Below are 18775 nucleotides of genomic sequence, written 5' to 3' on the forward strand. Positions count from 1 at the left end.
AGTGCTTTCCTTTTTCTTTTCTATTTTAAATTGTTTATTTAATACATGCAAAACTACATACAAATGTAGGTATCTTTACTAATAAAATTAATTAAAATGAACTTCAACAAATTCATTGAACAATGACAAAATGATTTCTCTTACCTGGGCTTTGCAGATTTATGTTTGTGTCTTGTATGACCTCTTGCTGGCGAATGAACTGTTGAGTAATGTCTGGAGTACTACGGTTACTACTAGCACCACTGCCCCCCAGTGGTTTCACATAAGAAGCTGGAAACCATCCTATTTGTCTCTTTTTTCCCTTCACCTAGATATAATCGTAAAGATTTTTTTCACAGCGTAACAATGACAACAACAGCAAAAAATAGCTTTAATTCTAGTGATGATTCTTATATACCTCACCTGTCAAAGAATAGTGAACACTGAAAGTAATTCATTCATTAAATATTTACATTTTCAAGTTAATATCAAATTGAAATATTAATAACCAATGATTATACACTAAACTATTATTTCAACATATCTGTTTCCCAAGGCCTTTAATCTCTTACATTTATATAATTTAACATATCAAGAATCACTCCTGTTTATACCACAAACTGATCTTCGCAGATTTCACAAAAAATCAGAATTTTTAATGAAGTATTTTCACAAAACGTTTCCCCACAAAATATGGAGTCAATGTGTTGACTGCTCCAAGTGCGAAGTGCATTTTATCTTACGAGTAAAAATACTTTTCTTCAGCTGACAAAATATCCAATCTCATTTATGTAAGTTCTAAAACATCCTAAATAAATTTATTTTCAGTAAAAGTTTTATAATTGTACATTCTATCTACACCTACTTTGTACAAAGTTTGTCAACATGATCATCTTTGTAACTACAATAAAGCCTTAATAAAGTTACTCTTTTCCTCTACAATTTTGTACAAATTAGGAACTCATATTACTGATATTCACAAGCTAGAATAAGAACCTTGTATCTTTTTATTTTGCTGAGACATGGCTTATGTACTGAATCAAACAGTGGTCCTGTTTAACTCTTTCCATTTTTTTTAAACAGTCCCTTATATACTCTTACTACAGTGTATGACATGTAAATAACCAATCAACAGTTTATAATGTCCCCAGTGTGGCTCTCTCAGCCATTTTAAGCTTTTTTTTCCCCAGTTTTCAAGACGTTAGGGTTGTGTCTTTAGCATGTTTGAAGTTTCATACATTTTTAAAATTTAAATAAATTATAGTGGAATTCTATGGTATCAGAAATTGTTTGTTTTACTTCTTGACTTAGTTATTTTTCTTAAAATATAGAACAATAAATTATTACTAAATAGTAATATTCTACATACATATATAACGTATATTAATTGAAATGGTATGGCATTTTACAAAATACTAGTCCACTAAAACAAAGCCAAGACAGAGAAGACTAAAGGTCAATTTTATATCATTGGATATGTGACCTAGTTGCACCACAACAATGGAAGCTAAGTAATGTTATGTAGGCATGACTGGAAGGTCAATATAATAAAAAATAATAAATATATATGACCCTGTGTATATACAGCATTATAAGACTTAAGCTGCTTAGACTAAACATTTGTATTTTCATGTTGTAATGTGTATCATTCTACTATGAGAAAAGTACAATTTATATTTATATCCTAATTTTTTTATGATGGTTACAAGGTTGATTATTTGACAAAGTATAGAAAATAACAAAATGTAAGGTCTTACTGAAAACAAATGTCTGAAATGTATTTGGAGGTTTTTAGGATGAATAATAATTTTTTTAAAATTATAACATGAAATCCTTTGTGCTCAACTTAGACTAGTAATGACAAAGACTATAGTTTCACAAACAAATCTTTAATTAAAAATTTTGATTTTTTGTGTACAAAATACTTGTAATCTTTACCAAAAGACAATCAAATATTTGAAGATACACTTGCTGTATCAAAAGTTATGATGCAAATACTTAATGTATGCAAGTGTGTAGACAAACCTGTGTATATTATATCAAGCCTGTTGCAAAAGGGTTAAGGCAAATAAGTTTATGACATATCAAGAGAGACAGTATTTAAAACAGTAGATCAACAGAAAAATATTTTATTTTCAGGTACTTCAAAGTTTCATACTACTGATATATTATTTTGCTGGCTTCAGTAATGTCAATTTACATCTCTAAATTGTACATAATATTGCAAAAACAAAGCCTGACTAGTAACCTATCTTTCACATTGGTGTTAAAATTACCTTTGTAAGGTTAAGTAACTATATTTTTGCTAACGATAACCTCAGATGAGTTCAAATTTTATCTAAAAATTATACTATACTTCCTTTTCACAAAATAATAAGTTATTTTATTGATATGCATTGTTTGAATACGATAAATGTAACAATAATATTCAATAAATATTTTAGTCATTGCAATTTTTTACCCATGTCTACCATATTCACTAAACCTAATCAAGTTCAACTGATTTAGTTTTACAGAAGAAAATCCCATACCTATCAAATTGATATAATCTAACCACTTTGTGGCAGTTATTCCTTTAAACCCTTTTCTGTCACATTCAAAATTTAATTAAACACCTTTAATATCAATGTATGTGAATGTAATGAGCATTATAACTCGTGATCTGAAGTGGTATGTTATCCAAGTGTTAATTATTTTATTTAAAAAGAAACCCTTAAAAAAACTACTTAAACTTCAGATGTATTGCCACAAGATCAACAAGCTATGAAAATTCTTTACTTTGGTTCCCTGTATCTTCAATAATACAATATTTTACAAGAAATAAAAAGGTGTGAATTTTTTTATTTCTTAAGTTTAATTATTTCATTGCACTTTACATTGATAAGTGTTAGTGATGTGGTAAATGAAATGAAAAAATGTAAACATTTACCTTAAATCCTTCTGATATTAATTTCAGAGGTTCTTGGGGTTATGCAAACGAAACTCAAAAACCACAAAGTTAAGAACTGATTGACTGTTTGGAATTAAGCACAAAGCTACACACAGTGGGCTATCTGCACTCTGCCCACCATGTGTATTGAAACTCAATTTCTTGCTGTGTGAGTCCAAAGACCTACCTCTATGTCACTGGGGGACAACTTATACTTAAAATAGTTTTAGTGAAGGTGATTTACAGTTTAAGTCTAAGTGCAAAACAATTACTACAATTAACATCTTTACTTAGAAACTCTTAATTAAAATAATGTTTGTACAAAATATTTATAAACTTTAACAAAATTTTAAGAGGTTTTATAAAGAGCTCAAGAGTTACTATATTTTTGTTGCATAAATATCCTTCCTTTATCAAGTGGATGATAATTCATCTTCCCAATTTCAAAGGGTTAATTTCAAAAAATATTTTTAGGTTTATTACAAGCCTTTTAATTTCATATCAGTTTCATTGTTTATTCTAATAGGAGCTCTGGAGAGTCACTTTAAACTACAGTAAAATCACTGTTTCACTACTTTATTTATTCTAAACTGATATAAACAGTTTAAAACCTGTATACGGTATTTAAATTTTACTTGTTCATAGTTAGTTACTGTAGAGACCACATGCTGTGTAATAAAAAATGGTTGGGAAGAAAAAACTATTGTAACAAAAACATATAAAAACAATAAAAACACGTGAAAACATGACATGTATAATTATATTTTCAAGACGTGATAGTTGCTCGTAGAGTAACTACATACTTTGAGATGGGCTGAAAATTTCTAGAAAAACACTGGTAAGAACATTGTTTACATACAAGACTTTTTGGTACAGCACATTTTTCTTTGCAAGTTACACTAAATAAATTACAAAATATCACTCCTTAAATAAATGTGATGTAAAATGTTATAGAAAAAGTTATAATCACTTTTTCTGATATTTTTAATTGGTGTCCAAAATATGCTGAGTGTCCACCAATGAAATCAACTTTCACAGATCAGATAAAAGCCAATCTGTGTACGAATTTATGTAACCAATCAGTTATAATATGGATAGTTAATATCAAAGCAGGCAATTGATATTAAGGAAAACTGAATACAAACATTTCAATAACAAAACAGTTGTTAAAAAATGGTTACAATAATGTTTCTAAGCTCAACTTATGACTTAATACTTTCCATACAGGTGGTATTATGCAGGTCAACAAGACATGTGTTATTAAAAGCTAATAACTCCATCCAAGAATCATTAATACCTTTCAACAATACAGCATGGTAATCATGAAACTTTCTGAAATATATAAAGCAAAAACAGCCCTGTTACACCACTTACACAACCACTCACATGAAAACCATTCTTCATGCAAGGTTATAAGTATTTTATATTAAGCTACACTGTAGAAGGAAACAATGGAATAAATTATCATTTAATGCAATAAGTGTTGTATTTTTAAATATTGCACTTATGACACAATTACTAACACCATCTACTATAATCTCTAATTCTCAGCTATTGACAAGAGAGAAGGAAGCCAGTTTGCAGCATTTTACTATGGACAATAATGGATTATTGTCACTCTGTTAACACATCTGAACAGATATACACAAAGACCAGTGAATCTGTAGTGATACTGTTCAACAAGGTAGTACTCTTAACATATCAGGAGTGATATACAGAAATCAATGTGTATATAGTAAAATAAATGAAACCAACAATGACAGATACTTTATGACAATTTCTGAGAAATTAGTACATCCTTACAAAAGTTACTACCACAAAAATTATCATTTGTGTATGCATATTCACCTCATGACTTGGATAGTTATGGGTCAGAGGGCATGTCATTCAAAATTTTATTGAACTACTGTTTCCTGTTACAATCTACATTTATTCTAGAACAAAAAAGTAATTTATATTTATTTCTAAATTTTTATGATGGTTATGAGGTTGGTCAAATCAACCAACACTGTATAGAGTTAACACTGATGAAATAACAGATTAAAGTTTTATCCAAAAAATTTGATAATTATCTAGAAGTATATACGAAATAAAATAAAACTTGAAAACTTTCAGACACAGAAAAGTATTTTTTTAGTCTCAAAAATAAAGTTACTTTGCACACTGAATAGTTAACCTCCCTGAAAGAAAAATTTTGCAAACTTATCTTTTAGCAAAAAAGCTTTTAATACTGAGTTTAAAAACCTAATGTTGTGCATTTGAAAGCCTTGTACTGTTTACTAATAATGTGCAAAATTTTGTAAAGATTCCCATAAGTTTCAAAAAATTATAATACAGTTACTCTCATATATATTTTTGAGGTTATGAGATGGGTGGACACCCATCCTATATTCAGAGGGTTATATAGTAGGAAACCTTTCACACTAGTTAGGGTCGACAATACAAAAAAACAAAAGTCTTACTTGCAATTCTCCCTCCCACCAACCACTTGAACTTTTCTTACGAACTTGGATAAGCTGACCACGGTCCAGTGTTAACTGTTCAGGACCTGTCCCTTTATATGCAGCAAGAACTGTTACAATTTCAGGCTTCTTCAATGATTTGGTGTTCTAGAATAAAAAAATTAGGAGTGATGTATATTTCAAAATATAATATGATTTATCTAATAAATAAAACAAATAATATTCCTAAAACATGGTTAAAGAGAAATTGTTAAATTATTTAAACATCTGACTACAAAAACGAAAATAAACAATTGATGAGTATCTTAAATAATAAAACAAAATATATTAAAGAAAAACTCCCCCTAGAATTTGAGAAATATAGTAACAATATATTTAGTGATACAATCTTATAAATCATATTTGTTTTCAACTGCAATGTGGTCAATAATACAGAAATATAAATCACATCTCTTCAGCAAAAAAAAACCTATTAAATCAAATGCAATTGAAGCACAATAAACCATAATAAACAATATGAACTGCTTCTAATAATTTATGTACATATAAACTATCAATGTGCTTGGTTTGTTTTGTTTTGAATTTCACGCAAAGCTACATGAGGGCTATTTGCACCAGCCATCCCAAATTTAGCAGTGTAAGACTAGGGGGAAAGCAAATAGTCATCACCAACCAATGCCAACTCTTTGGCTACTCTTTTACCAATGAATAGGGGAGATTGACTGTCACGTTATAACACCCCCACAGCTGAAAGGGTGAGTATATTTAGTGCAATAGGAATTTGGACCCACAACCCTTGGATTATGAGTCAATGCCTTAACCACCTGGCCATGCTGAGCCATCAACGTGGCTACTGACTTATTTTGCATGGAAAAATACTGTATATCTAACCAATTGTTCTTATTTAAAAGGTAACCAATTTAGGATAATACATCCATGATGATGAGAAAACCCACTCGTAGAGAAAAATATATACGTAAAAATGGCTGGTATGGGTTAAGAAAATTTTTATATAGAGGAGCGAACAATGTTTTGATGTTCTTCGGTCAAGAAACAAACAAACAAATGCAAAATTAAAGAAGCCTTACTTATAAAACAACTCAAGCCCAAAACAAACCAATACAAAGGAACACCTTTATACCTATATTAATAAACATAATCAAACATCTAAGCACGCTCTCTACGTTCCTACATTCAATTACACAACCCCCTTCAAACATGTGGTCAGCTATTGGTCAGTACCTCTTTCTTTGTTTATGAACCTGACAATGACAGAAGAAGGTCAAAACGTTGTTCACTCCTCTATATGTGACTCAGAAAACCATCTGATTTTGTTTTAGGTGTCTTCATTTTTCAAAACAAAAACAAACATACTGTCTCTTGCTTCTCTCTTCTTTGGTAAATGGATATACACTAATCATTTCCATCCCGAGAGATCCTAGACCTAGTGTTGTTTAGTTATTATGAGTAATCAGATATTTAGCTGTAGTATAAAAAGCATCACTAATCAATGACAGCAGTTATTCTTGGGGTGTGTTTTAACTAGTAAGAAATATTGTACAGTGGTTTTAAATATTATGGGAGGTATCAGCATTTTTTTCCCCATTATTATGGAGATGTAGTAGTTTTTTAAAAACTATTATATGATGATATAGAATGATAAAAACCCAATACCTTAGCACTTTCAAAAAGATGAATCTTTCTTCAGATTTGAACTAGAAATGGTAGTGTAACCAAATGATAATATATAAAGGGAGTTGAGTGACACCATGAAACAAACATGAGCACTCTACTTATAGCAGGTAGTAAATGTCTCTAATGTCTGGTGCAATATGGCCAGAAGTGAGAGCATTATGTAAAAACATGTTGAAATGGTCAAGAAAAACTAAACTTCAGTGTTGTTGAAGTAAAATAAGGGTGACACATAAAAAATGTCTGAAAGAGAAATGTAAAGTAGATTAATTTCTCAAAACAGGCATGGAAAATGGTCATAAATAAACAGAAAAATTAGTAGTACACACTGAGAGTGCACAAAGTATATTAATAAGAATTATTTTTCTGAGAGAGAACAAATGAATGATCAGAGACAATTAATTACAGGGTTTAGATTTATTGCATAAGATTGGACAGTAATTAGAACATCAGTCCATTAAGGTTCTTTTATCTTGCTCTCTATCAGCTCTATTTTCAAGTAAGTTTCAATGCTAATCAAAGTAAATCATTAACAGAATGTCCAGATTTGTTTAAGTGTTCAGTTAATAGAAGACTAATGGTGTTGATACAGTTTCCAAGAGTTGTTTTGGTGTGCCTTACATTTTTACAGTTATATTTAATGTTTTCCTTTTTGTCCTTTTGTGCTCTTTATTATTCTTGATACACATCAATAGGCTACAACAAGCTGTATTACTCCATCAATGATAGACATATTCTAGCTTCTAACAAATTGTACTCAGACTCGTGTACTGTTAATCTTCACTGAATCTTGCACATGTTCATAAATTTTATATATGCATTTTGAAGTACCAAAAATTATAAATTACTAGACTGATACCACAAAAAAAAAACAATCTTTCTAATAAAGCTACATAAAGGTTTAAAAAAAGTTTGTTTCTACACAGACTTTCAGCTTGATCATAACACATTCAATTCTCCAACATTCCCCACACCAACAGCTCAGGAAAACTGACATTATCACAGAGGTAAAACTGGAGACTTTTGACTGGTTATAAACATGTATCTCTGATAAATAGTGTGTGGCTTCAAAATACACTTTGAAGTAAAGAAGGTAAGCATGCATCTGTCAGTAGTTAGTTCTGTGGTAGGGAAGAATTGACTACTCTAACAAATTCCTGTTGCCATTTCAAAGAATTTCAAGATTAAAAGGAAATATGTTCTTGAAACACAGTCCCAATGTCAAACACACCAGCTAATCTCACTTGGAACCCTCTTTTTACTTCCATTGATGCCTGTGACAAAAATTTTACAAATTTCTTGAAAGGTAACAAGAAATTCAATTCCGAAGATTTAACAACTCAACCAAAGCATTTCAAAGTGTTACAAAGAAATCTTCAAAACATAATCAGTAATATTGTAATGCAATATTACTAAGAAATTTTGTTCACTTAACACCACCTGAAGTACTTTAACTAAAATTACTATTTCTTTAAAATCCTTTTGTTTTGTAATGTGTGTGTCAACATTTCATGTAATGAAAATTGGTAGATTAAAATAAGTAGACTTAAATGTATCTCAGGATGGCTGGGATGGATATTAACACTTTTACTGATAAGGAGAGAACAACGTTTTGATCTTGCTAGGTCATCTTCAAGTTAAGAAAGAGAAAGTTTGCAACTGACCGTTGCTGAACATGTCTTAGAGACGAGAATATGAACAGGTACCAGATTGTAGAGGGTGTTACAGTTGGATGTTAAGTTACTAATTAGTATACTATACTATATTTTTATTTCCTGTAACATTGTGATTTCTTTCATTTCTTTTCCTCTGCAAATTTGTTTGCTAAGTTTTTAGAAGAATTTTTCTTTTTCATCAAATGAGATTTGCTAGGCATGATAAGCTTTACCAGACAGTTAGGCTTCGAGAGAAGCGTCAGAGAATAACAAAATCTTTTTATGTAATCTGTTTTTCCCATTCTTTTCTCTTTACTCATACAACAAAGAAATATACAAAATTTACTTATTTTAGCTAAAAAAAATAAAATAAACAATAAATGAAGAAATACAATTCTTGTCAATCATACATTTATAGGTTCAACAAGTAATCATCTTTTATCTTTTCTTATGTATAATTTACTTACTTTAGCTAAAAATATTTAACAATGAAGAAATACAATCCTTTCCAATCACAAGCTTACAGCTTCATCAGGTAATCATCTCATCTTTTTTTTCATGTTTTTAACAATTTGTTTTTCTCTTCAATAATTTTATCTGATAATCAAAACTATACATTATGATATAAACATGCTTCACTCATATTTTACTGTCATGTATAAACTATACATACATATATAAACTTGTATCATGGCTTACAGAAATTATAAAGTTTATTAAACTATTTAGTTCTACAGTATCCTCTGATAGAAAACTTAAGTTTCCATAAAGCTGGTTGAGTACTTTTTTAGAATATTGAATTTTCATATTTCCTTCTATTTTAGTCATTGCATTACTGAATATAGAATATATACAACATATTAAAATATTAGCTATGTCACAATTTAGAAGTTGAATAAATATACAACACCTTTCCAAAAAATCTTTCTTAATGTTTAGAACATTTCACAGTTTTTCTTCACATTTCATCCTGTTTCAAGTTGTTAACTATTTCAAGAGACAAGTGTGAAAATAAATTTAATGTTTATACTAAGATATTGTTGCTTGTTTAAAATTCAATGTCAGAGAGTATTTCCCTTTTATTTTCTAATACAAATAAAAATGTCAATAACTTATAAAGGCAACAAGGGACCCACATGTATATCTAAGCTGTTCCATTTACTATATAGAATTCTAAAATAAAACCAACACACTCAACTACTCTTTTACATTCCAATTTTTTAACAAGCCTTAAACCTGAAGTTAAATGCACCTACTACATCTGAAGATAACCTATTCTAAAAGCTAACTACTTTTTTAAGAGAAATAAAGCTTTTTAGTTAAAGGTGATTATTATTCTGCTAAAACATGTACTCACATCCTCTCTGAACCCTTTCCAACAGTTTAATGTCCTTCCCAAGGTAAGAAGGAAAAGACTTAATATAGTTTTCCAAATGTGGCCTAAGCAATGACCTATACAATGACATTACAGCCTCTTTAGACTTTTATTCAGATCTTTCTGTTGATACAATTTAAAATTCTATTTGCCCTACCACAAGCAACGACACACTGCTTGGATGGCTTAAAGAGGAAGATAAAGTAGAAAACCAAGATTCCATTATTCTATAACATTTAAGATTATTCCAACAAATATTATACTAATAATTAAAATTGTGATAATCTGTATCCATTACCTTAGATTTAATATAATTAAAAGGCATCTACTCTTTATTCACACAACTCACCAAACAATCAGGCCTTTTGTAAAGCAGCTCCATCCTTCTTACAATCAAAAAACACCCAAGACTTTAATATCATAAATAAATTTGAATAATTTACTAACCATTTCTTATCCATGTCATTGATGTAAGTTCAAAAACAGTAATAAATGTTCTAACATCAATCCCTGGGATACCACACTTATAACATGAATCCAGCTTAAATGAACTCTTACTTATCACAACAATTTACTTTCTTCTATTCAATGACCCAAGGTATTTAATCCCCACACCCTAAGATTACTATTTTAGCAAATTATATTTGTGGCATCTTGTCCATTGTTTTCTTAACCTTCTGCCATCTACCCACTTTCCATTTAATATCAAAATGTGCAAGCAAATGTTTGAATTATGTGCACTAATATTTTTATTTTATTTTTTTTTAACTTGGAAACTATACATTCACGAACATATTCTGGCCAAGTTCCCATAAGCAGCAGCTCATCATCTTATCTTAGCCATCTTTTTAATAAGATCACAATATTCAATATTCTTCACAAAATATCTCAAAAAATGGCTGTAAAGAATGAGTTAATATATTATAAACATCATAAGAGTCAAACAAGCAATCAGACCTATCCAAAGTCTTCTGTAGTAATAAAAAGTGTGCTCATAAATAACCTCAGATGTGCAGTGTTAAAAATATAAATGGTCAAATGCACCCATAACATATCATTAACTATTTAAAGGACTCAAAACTTGTATCACTAACATGCAGACATCATGCTCAAACGTAGAACATATCTAAAATACAACACAACTCATTACCTTAGGCTTAGGACTCTCAACTGCAGGACTGTCTGACCTTGTAGCCTGAAGTCCCAAGAGTGCATTAAAAGCCAATGAATAAAGTTTTAACTTTAAACCAATACTAACAGAAATGATCAATCATAAAGTGCACAGAGGTTGAGTATGTTATATTAAAATAATTTTGTAACAGTCCATATCCAGTAATACAGCATCAGAAAACTGTGCCTCCTGGCAGTACACATGCAATATAGTTTCCATTACAAAATACTCTGTCACAAGAATGCCATGTACAGAGTATTCCTCCCTTTTCTGAATCCTTACCATAATAAATTTACTGTGCAAAGGATGATGGTTTCTCAGAACTCATTTCAATAATTTTACTGCAAAGAAACTTATAGATAATGCATCTTGTGACTTGACCAGCATGTATTCATATGGAACATTAATATTATTTCAAATCCAGCTGCTTGAAGTACACTTAACTGAATAGGGATATGATGAGAAGTGTTACCTTGATGCTTCCATTACCAGATGGAGGTCCTTCTTAAGTGTATTGCTTACTGTTGTCTAAGACACATGGTCTGCTTTTACCACTGATCTTTGTGTTCATAGCTTTTTACCTGCTGCAAGATACAGCACTCTATTTACTACAGCTGTTGTACAAGTTTTTGTACATCTTTTTATGGTTAGACCTACTATACATAATTGGTTCTTATTTCTCTGTTTTCCAATTCCCTTAATTACAAGGATATCCAAGTCTTGGAAATTCTAAAATCTTGATTTCAACATACTGTAATGAGTGTACAAATGTCATTTTGTCTGAAAGGTGTGTAAAAAAAGCAATAAATTTTCAGTGGTATCACTTGACCTACAGAACACAAAAAAAACATCAAAATGTAATTCTGGCATATGCTATTTCACTGTAGCTTTATGTAAGCTGTAGCTGTTGAGCAACCAGCTCATTTGCATCATTTTAATGTAGCATACCCAATCCTCCATAGTCCACTGTAGTTTGATAATGAATTTTTGGGACCATGACATACACAATAAGATACATATTTTACTAGCAGAATAAGTATAGGTTTTTAATTTTAAACAGCACTCTGTATTATGTACTTCACTGAGTCAATTGCCAAACCACAATACACAATTTACTCTGATGAAAAACAAAATCACATTAACATATTTTAGAGATTTTTTTGCAATCACTAGTTTTTACTGCTTAAAACCATTAAATATTTTAAGAAATTAAGGAGGATAAACCATTTAAATTTCCAGCATTTCTCATAAGGTGAAAATGGGAAAGAAGGAAACTTAATGTTAGAAAATAACATGTTAATACATTACTCAAAGAAATACACAAGTTGAGCAAAGCAGGTTAATTCAATGGAAAGTCACATCATGTAAGAGAATGTAAAGAATGTTACAATAAATTACATACATGAGAAAAATGCAAAAACACAGGTCAAATGCAAATATGTTAGGGAAAAACCATGAATCATGCAAAATTTGACACACAAATTAAACAAGCAAATATATGTATACACATGTAACATACAACTGTTGCTTTTAGTGGCAAAGTTACCACACTATGTTACAGAATCTTATCATTAGCAAGTTGAATATAATAAAAAAAACAGATTGTTTTCAAATAATCTCAGTTAAATTTTACTATCTGCTTTTCTTTTTTTAATTTCATACAAAGCACCACTTAAAAAACAAAAACAATTTTTCAGTTTGGTTAAGTTTTTGTTCCTTATAACTTAAATTTTTTATATTAATATACCAAACACATCCTTCATTAACAGAAGGGGGTTCCATGTATGAAATTAATTTACACTTCTTTTCCAACAAAAAGAACCAATGATCATAACAAAAGTTACATGTCAAAAGTCAACAAGTTGGTACATAGATATTGACATATTTTCTGTCACTTTTGTCGATAAGTGTATCAAATACAAGTGATTACATACAAAGAACTAAAAGGTTATCAAAATGGAAACCAAGGTTTTATTATAAATATTTAACCCTTTCACAACGGGCTCGGTATAAAATACACAAGTTCGTCTACACACTTGCACTATAATTTTTGATACAGCAAATGTACCTTCACAAAATATGGTAAACTTTTAGTAAAGATTTAGTCTTTTGTACACAAAAAATCATTTTTTAATGAAATATTTTTCACTAAAAATGTGTTTGTGAAAATAAAACATGTTTCATTACTAGTCTGAGTGCAAAATGATTTCATGTTATGATCACGAAAACTATTCTTCACTCCAAAAATCTCAAAAATTATTTGCATAATCTCTAAAACCTCCTAAGTACATTTAAAATGTTTCTTTTCAGTAAGACTTTATATTCTATGTTGTTTTCTATACCATACCTATATGGAGTCTATCACTTGACCAACCTCGCAACCATCATAAAAAATTAGGAAACAAATATAAAATTACATTTTTTTTTGTGCTAGAATGACTACATACTACTATAACACAAAAGTATAAATATTTAATCTAAGTAGCTTAAGTATCTCATTATTTTTTAATATATTAACTTTCCAGTCTTGCCTAGATAACATAACTTGCATTGACATTGTGCACATGCACTTGTGTTACCTATCCTATAATATAAGACTGACCTTTAGTCTTCCCTGTCTTGGATGGGTTTTAGTGGACTAGTATTTTGTAAAAGTTATAATTCAATTATTAAACATTACATATGTATAAAGAAGATTATTATTTAAAAATAAATTACAAAACTTATTTTTCTTAAAATATAGAACAATAAATAAAGAAGTAAAGCAAACAATTATCTCTTCTAGCTATGATCTTTGAACTCAATTGCTGCTGGACATAGGTTGCTTAGCCTTTTAAATTTCACAAGTGGAGAATATAAAATTTTTTAATGTTTTACAAAAATATTTGAATAACCAAAAAATCAAATAACTATTTTGATACCATAAAATTCCACTAACTTATTAAGCCTAGTAACTAATATGTATTTAGACATAAAAAAATATGAAACTCCAAGCAGACTAAAGACATATCCTACCTCCTTGAAATCATAGTTTGAAAGAAAATGGTAGCCTTTCCACAGATTAAAATGGCTGAGAAAACCACTTGGGGAAGTTATAAGGTGTTGATTGGTTATTCACTTGTCATATATTGAGATAAGTGTATATAAGAAACTGTTTACAAAAATGGAATGAGGTGAATAGGGCCACTATGTTTAATTCAGTACATATGCCATATTTCAGCAAAACAAAATGATATCATGCTTTTATTTTATATTCTAGCTTGTCAATATTAGTAACTTGAGTTCTTAATTTGTACATGACTATAGACTCAGTATTTTGCCATTACACACATCTAATTTTAAATAGCGCTGCATTCATCATACCACGTGACTCACTTAAACCTATATTTAGGTGTGTTCTTTTAATATTTATTTTTAAATTAAGAAATTAACTCATACATAATATTAAAGCAAGAATAATAACCTATAATTTGATTCCAAAGTTACTGATATAAATTCATAAAATAGTAGTTCAATGAAATTTTCAATAGAAGTCCACAAGTGCAATGAAATGTCCTTTAACCTGTGACCTGTTGCAAAAGGGTTAATTATGGATGTTTCAGAATGACTTCAAATTCCATCATCAACATTAAAACCTCTATAACTTATTTCTCAAAATTTAATTACATCAGTGATGTTTTTTTACTTTTTCACAATACTAACAGCACAAAGAGTTTTTTATAATATACAACTTACAACATCAGTGTATAATCTTTACATGTGCGATTAAAGAAAACAACTGTTTCTTTTAAACTCCAAATAAACAATATAAACCAACACTTTGTAACATCTTTTTTATCATAAGACAACATTCACTAGCTTATACTCTCATTTTCGGTTTCATTCAAAACCCCTTTAAATATGACTTTGTTCTAAACAGAGTTTATCTGTTCTGATTACATCTTCATACAGAATTTCCAAAATCCCTTTATTTCTTACACTCTATCACATGAACATTTTTAATAAATAAACTGGAATCTACCATGAAGATATACACACTGTTTTAAAGTATCCAACAGTTCTCATCACTTTTCGTTACCAGATAATTTTAAATTCAAACCACAGATTAAAACAAATAATTGACACATAACCGAGAAATTAAGCTCTGTATAGTAGTAATATCAATATTTAGAATTAAAAAAATGTTTAAATCAAAGTGTCTATCCACCCCTTTGCATTTAACAAATCATATATAAATACACTTTTGGAAACTTTAAGCTACCTGTGTTGGTAAAACTGCACATTACCATAAAAATATGTGCACACGACATGAGAATTTCAGCAAGAAGCAGATAACGTGGTAACTTATCCACTCAACAGCTGTATCCAATTACAAAGTGAATTTAATCAATTCCAGATTCCCAGTGTTTTTATTTGATTATTGACATTATAATTTAAAAATGCAGTACTTATACTTATATTTTAGCCTTTTTCTTTTAATAATCTCTCATAACAGTTTTGTTGTTGATATACTACACATTTTATGGTTGATTTCATACTATTGATACTGTTTAAATTTATTATTTTTAAACATTCAGTTGTATAAAAAAACTACTTATTTAATAGCTAATGTTCTTTTTTCTAGTCAGAACGTTTGAGGTTTTAGTGCTGATTACGAAATTTCAATAATTTCCAAAACATCTATAATTACAAATGTTAATTATTACCATTTTTATTAAAAAATTAACTTTTAATTTAAACTAAAATGAAAGGTTCTGATGAAAATTTAGTCAGTAAAAAGTAAAAATCTTGCTTTCAAAGAAAGTAATTTAAAACTTCAGAGTAAAAAAAAGAAGCAAGTTATGATGACAGGAATATCTTATGATAGCCAACTTACGTGTGTATGTATATATATGTATAAAGTAACTCTTGTTCAACTTTTTTCACGGGCCCAACTATCTTTAATGTTGATAAACACATTCTGTCCTAAGAATTGTTTTCCTAGGTAACAGTTGTTTTAAAATGAACAGCATAAAGTTTAATAACATAAATATCCAAAAGCTACAAATCATCTTTACCTCTGCAGTGTAAGGTGTGATTGAAGTTGAAAAGGTGTCAGATGGGATTGTGGTTGATACCTAAATCACAAGAAAGGAATGGAAAACATAAGCTACCAAGCATGCATGTAAAAACACACATAAAAAAGGCCTAAGAAATATTTTTCATTACATAAAACAGCTTCATGAATAAAGTTTATATCTGAAACTATGTTCTGAAACCTCAATGCATATTTTGATGTCATATAAAATAATCACAATTTAAGATAAATGTACAATATATGATGTATTTTACCACTGGAAATCAGATATATACTGCAAAAACTACTACTTTTAAACTACAAACAAAAAATCAAAATCAAAATTGCTATATGTATCAAGTCACATACCGTAAAATGGGAAATGTAAGTACTGAGCACTAAACAATCAGGTTTTGTCTTATTTTTGCCATCATGACAATTTGAACATTTTTATCTGACAAATATGGTTCTACCTTATGCTACTTTTTTCTAATATACTTGTACAAAAATATAGCATTTAATAATTTACGTTTACCTATAACATTCTACTCCTGATTAAAACAATTTCTTACTACCATACTTTCTATTTCAAATTATATTGGGTTGAGGAATAATTTGTGAGCGTTTTTTCAAGTTAACAAAATATATTCATAAATGAAACGCTTTCGCAAAATATTTCATGTCATTTGGTAGATAATTTTTTGCTCTAATAGATGGTGTGTTTGATTTTCATATGTCTTTAATTTTTGCTTTCATTTTCAACTCATTAAATGGAATGTCAAGTGGACAAAATCGAGCATTTTCGACACCATCTGCTTTTCGCATTTAATTTCTTGCAATTTTGTTTAAAACAATGCATACTATATACCTAGGTATTACATGAAATAAAGTATCATAATAAATGTTTTGGGTGTAATGTGTTCATGCATTGAAGTATTGTATAGTCTTGCATGTAATGCTTGAATGAAATTATTTAAAAACGCTCACGAATTATTCCTCAACCTAATAGTATTATAGTCTTCACTTATGTTCACTAACCTGGTCTGATTCATCTGAATGAGTTTGTTCAATAATAATTTGTTCCTAGGACAAGAGTGTGTAGTTGTTCAAGAGATGCCAATGATAGATATTGGAGAGAGACAAAGAAAGAAAACAGAGAAATTTTTATTGCAAAAGATTTACAGTTATTAAGGTAAAGAGTATCAATCAAGGTGTCATTGAAACTACACAAACTTATCAACCTAAGAAGATCTGTGAATCATACTGACCAAATTAACACAATTTTCATTTGGAAGTGAAATAAATTTGAGAAGATGTATCATTCTAATTAAAAATATACACTAAAAACTGAAATATATTACCACACACACACACACATTTTATTTTTTGTACTGTACTGTACTCCAACACTTATGTAAAAGATTTAACATTGATAAATAACATACATAATGTTTGACTTTTTACACAATGAAAAACATCTTAAAACATCAATGTTCCTCACTAAGTTCACTTTACGTGTTTGAATAGTTTTATGTTCTCTTCAGGAAATTAACTGAAAGAACACTTCTGAAGACTCAAATGTCACATTATTTATTCAATATGACACACAAACATATTTGATGTACGTCTTAAACAATCTACAGAGAATTTCTGGGCCTTAACTCAAACACAGTGAACCTGATTTACACTAAACATACATCTTTTATCTTTTATTTTTTATTCAAGAAAATGCAACAGAAAGAATTTAAATAAAACTGATGACAAAGGCCACATCACAGAGTTCAATACACAGTGTTGTATGTTATATCACTTTCCTCATCCTTCTACATTTCATTAGCATATACAAAAACACAAAACTAATAGATGAATGATACATACAAGTCTCACACTGTCTGGATGCATAAAGGAAATATACACAAAAAGTTTTGTTTTTTTTACACCGTATACAGTAATTATCTTTGAAAAAAAAATGTTGTTAAATGATTATAGCTCAAGAACTGCTTAGAGGTACAAAACCAAGTTTCAAACTTATTTAACTCTCTCTCCACAGGCATCTTTTTCTGCACAAGGTTTTAATGAGTTACATTCAAAATTTAAACTACTTTTTCATCCTGGTATATCAATACATTTAACATAAAAATGTAGCTAATAATCCATATTTTAATAGCATAAAAACTTAAATTCTTACTTCTGTAAGACAATAATTTTGAAAATCTAGAATTATAACATTTGTTAAAACCTAAGCTTGTAAATATTTGGTACTTCTCATGATCTAAATACAACAATACAGATCCATACAAACAGTGGTATGTGGAAGGGCTCAATGGGAAATTAAAAATTTTATCAACAATGTGACTTGTCAAGACAGGCTGTGTTACAATCCAGGGCTCGAGGGAAATACATGGTGATGTGTACTGAAGAAAATGGTCTTAAATGACACATGGTCTTACAAAACC

General features: G+C 29.3%; 1 protein-coding gene across 19 annotated transcripts in view; it reads right to left on the reverse strand.

The window, feature by feature from the left end:
* Positions 1-18775, reverse strand: part of Dap160 (dynamin associated protein 160) — a 261924-nt gene that overhangs the window by 114756 nt on the left and 128393 nt on the right. For 9 of the 19 annotated variants that reach the window (XR_013031922.1, XR_013031923.1, XM_076516394.1 and 6 more), the window contains 5 exons: positions 17358-17402; positions 16321-16380; positions 11243-11287; positions 5371-5517; positions 145-307 (listed from right to left, as the gene is read on the reverse strand). Coding sequence is in view for 17 of the 19 variants with exons in the window: in XM_076516394.1 (XP_076372509.1) it covers positions 145-307; positions 5371-5517; positions 11243-11287; positions 16321-16380; positions 17358-17402 (460 nt within the window). In the remaining 2 variants the exon portion in view is untranslated. The remainder of the gene's footprint in view (positions 1-144; positions 308-5370; positions 5518-11242; positions 11288-16320; positions 16381-17357; positions 17403-18775) is intronic. The other 10 variants (XM_076516403.1, XM_076516397.1, XM_076516400.1 and 7 more) reach the window with 4 other exon arrangements.

Source organism: Tachypleus tridentatus, chromosome 7, assembly GCF_004210375.1.
Source record: "Tachypleus tridentatus isolate NWPU-2018 chromosome 7, ASM421037v1, whole genome shotgun sequence".
NCBI lineage: Eukaryota > Metazoa > Arthropoda > Merostomata > Xiphosura > Limulidae > Tachypleus > Tachypleus tridentatus.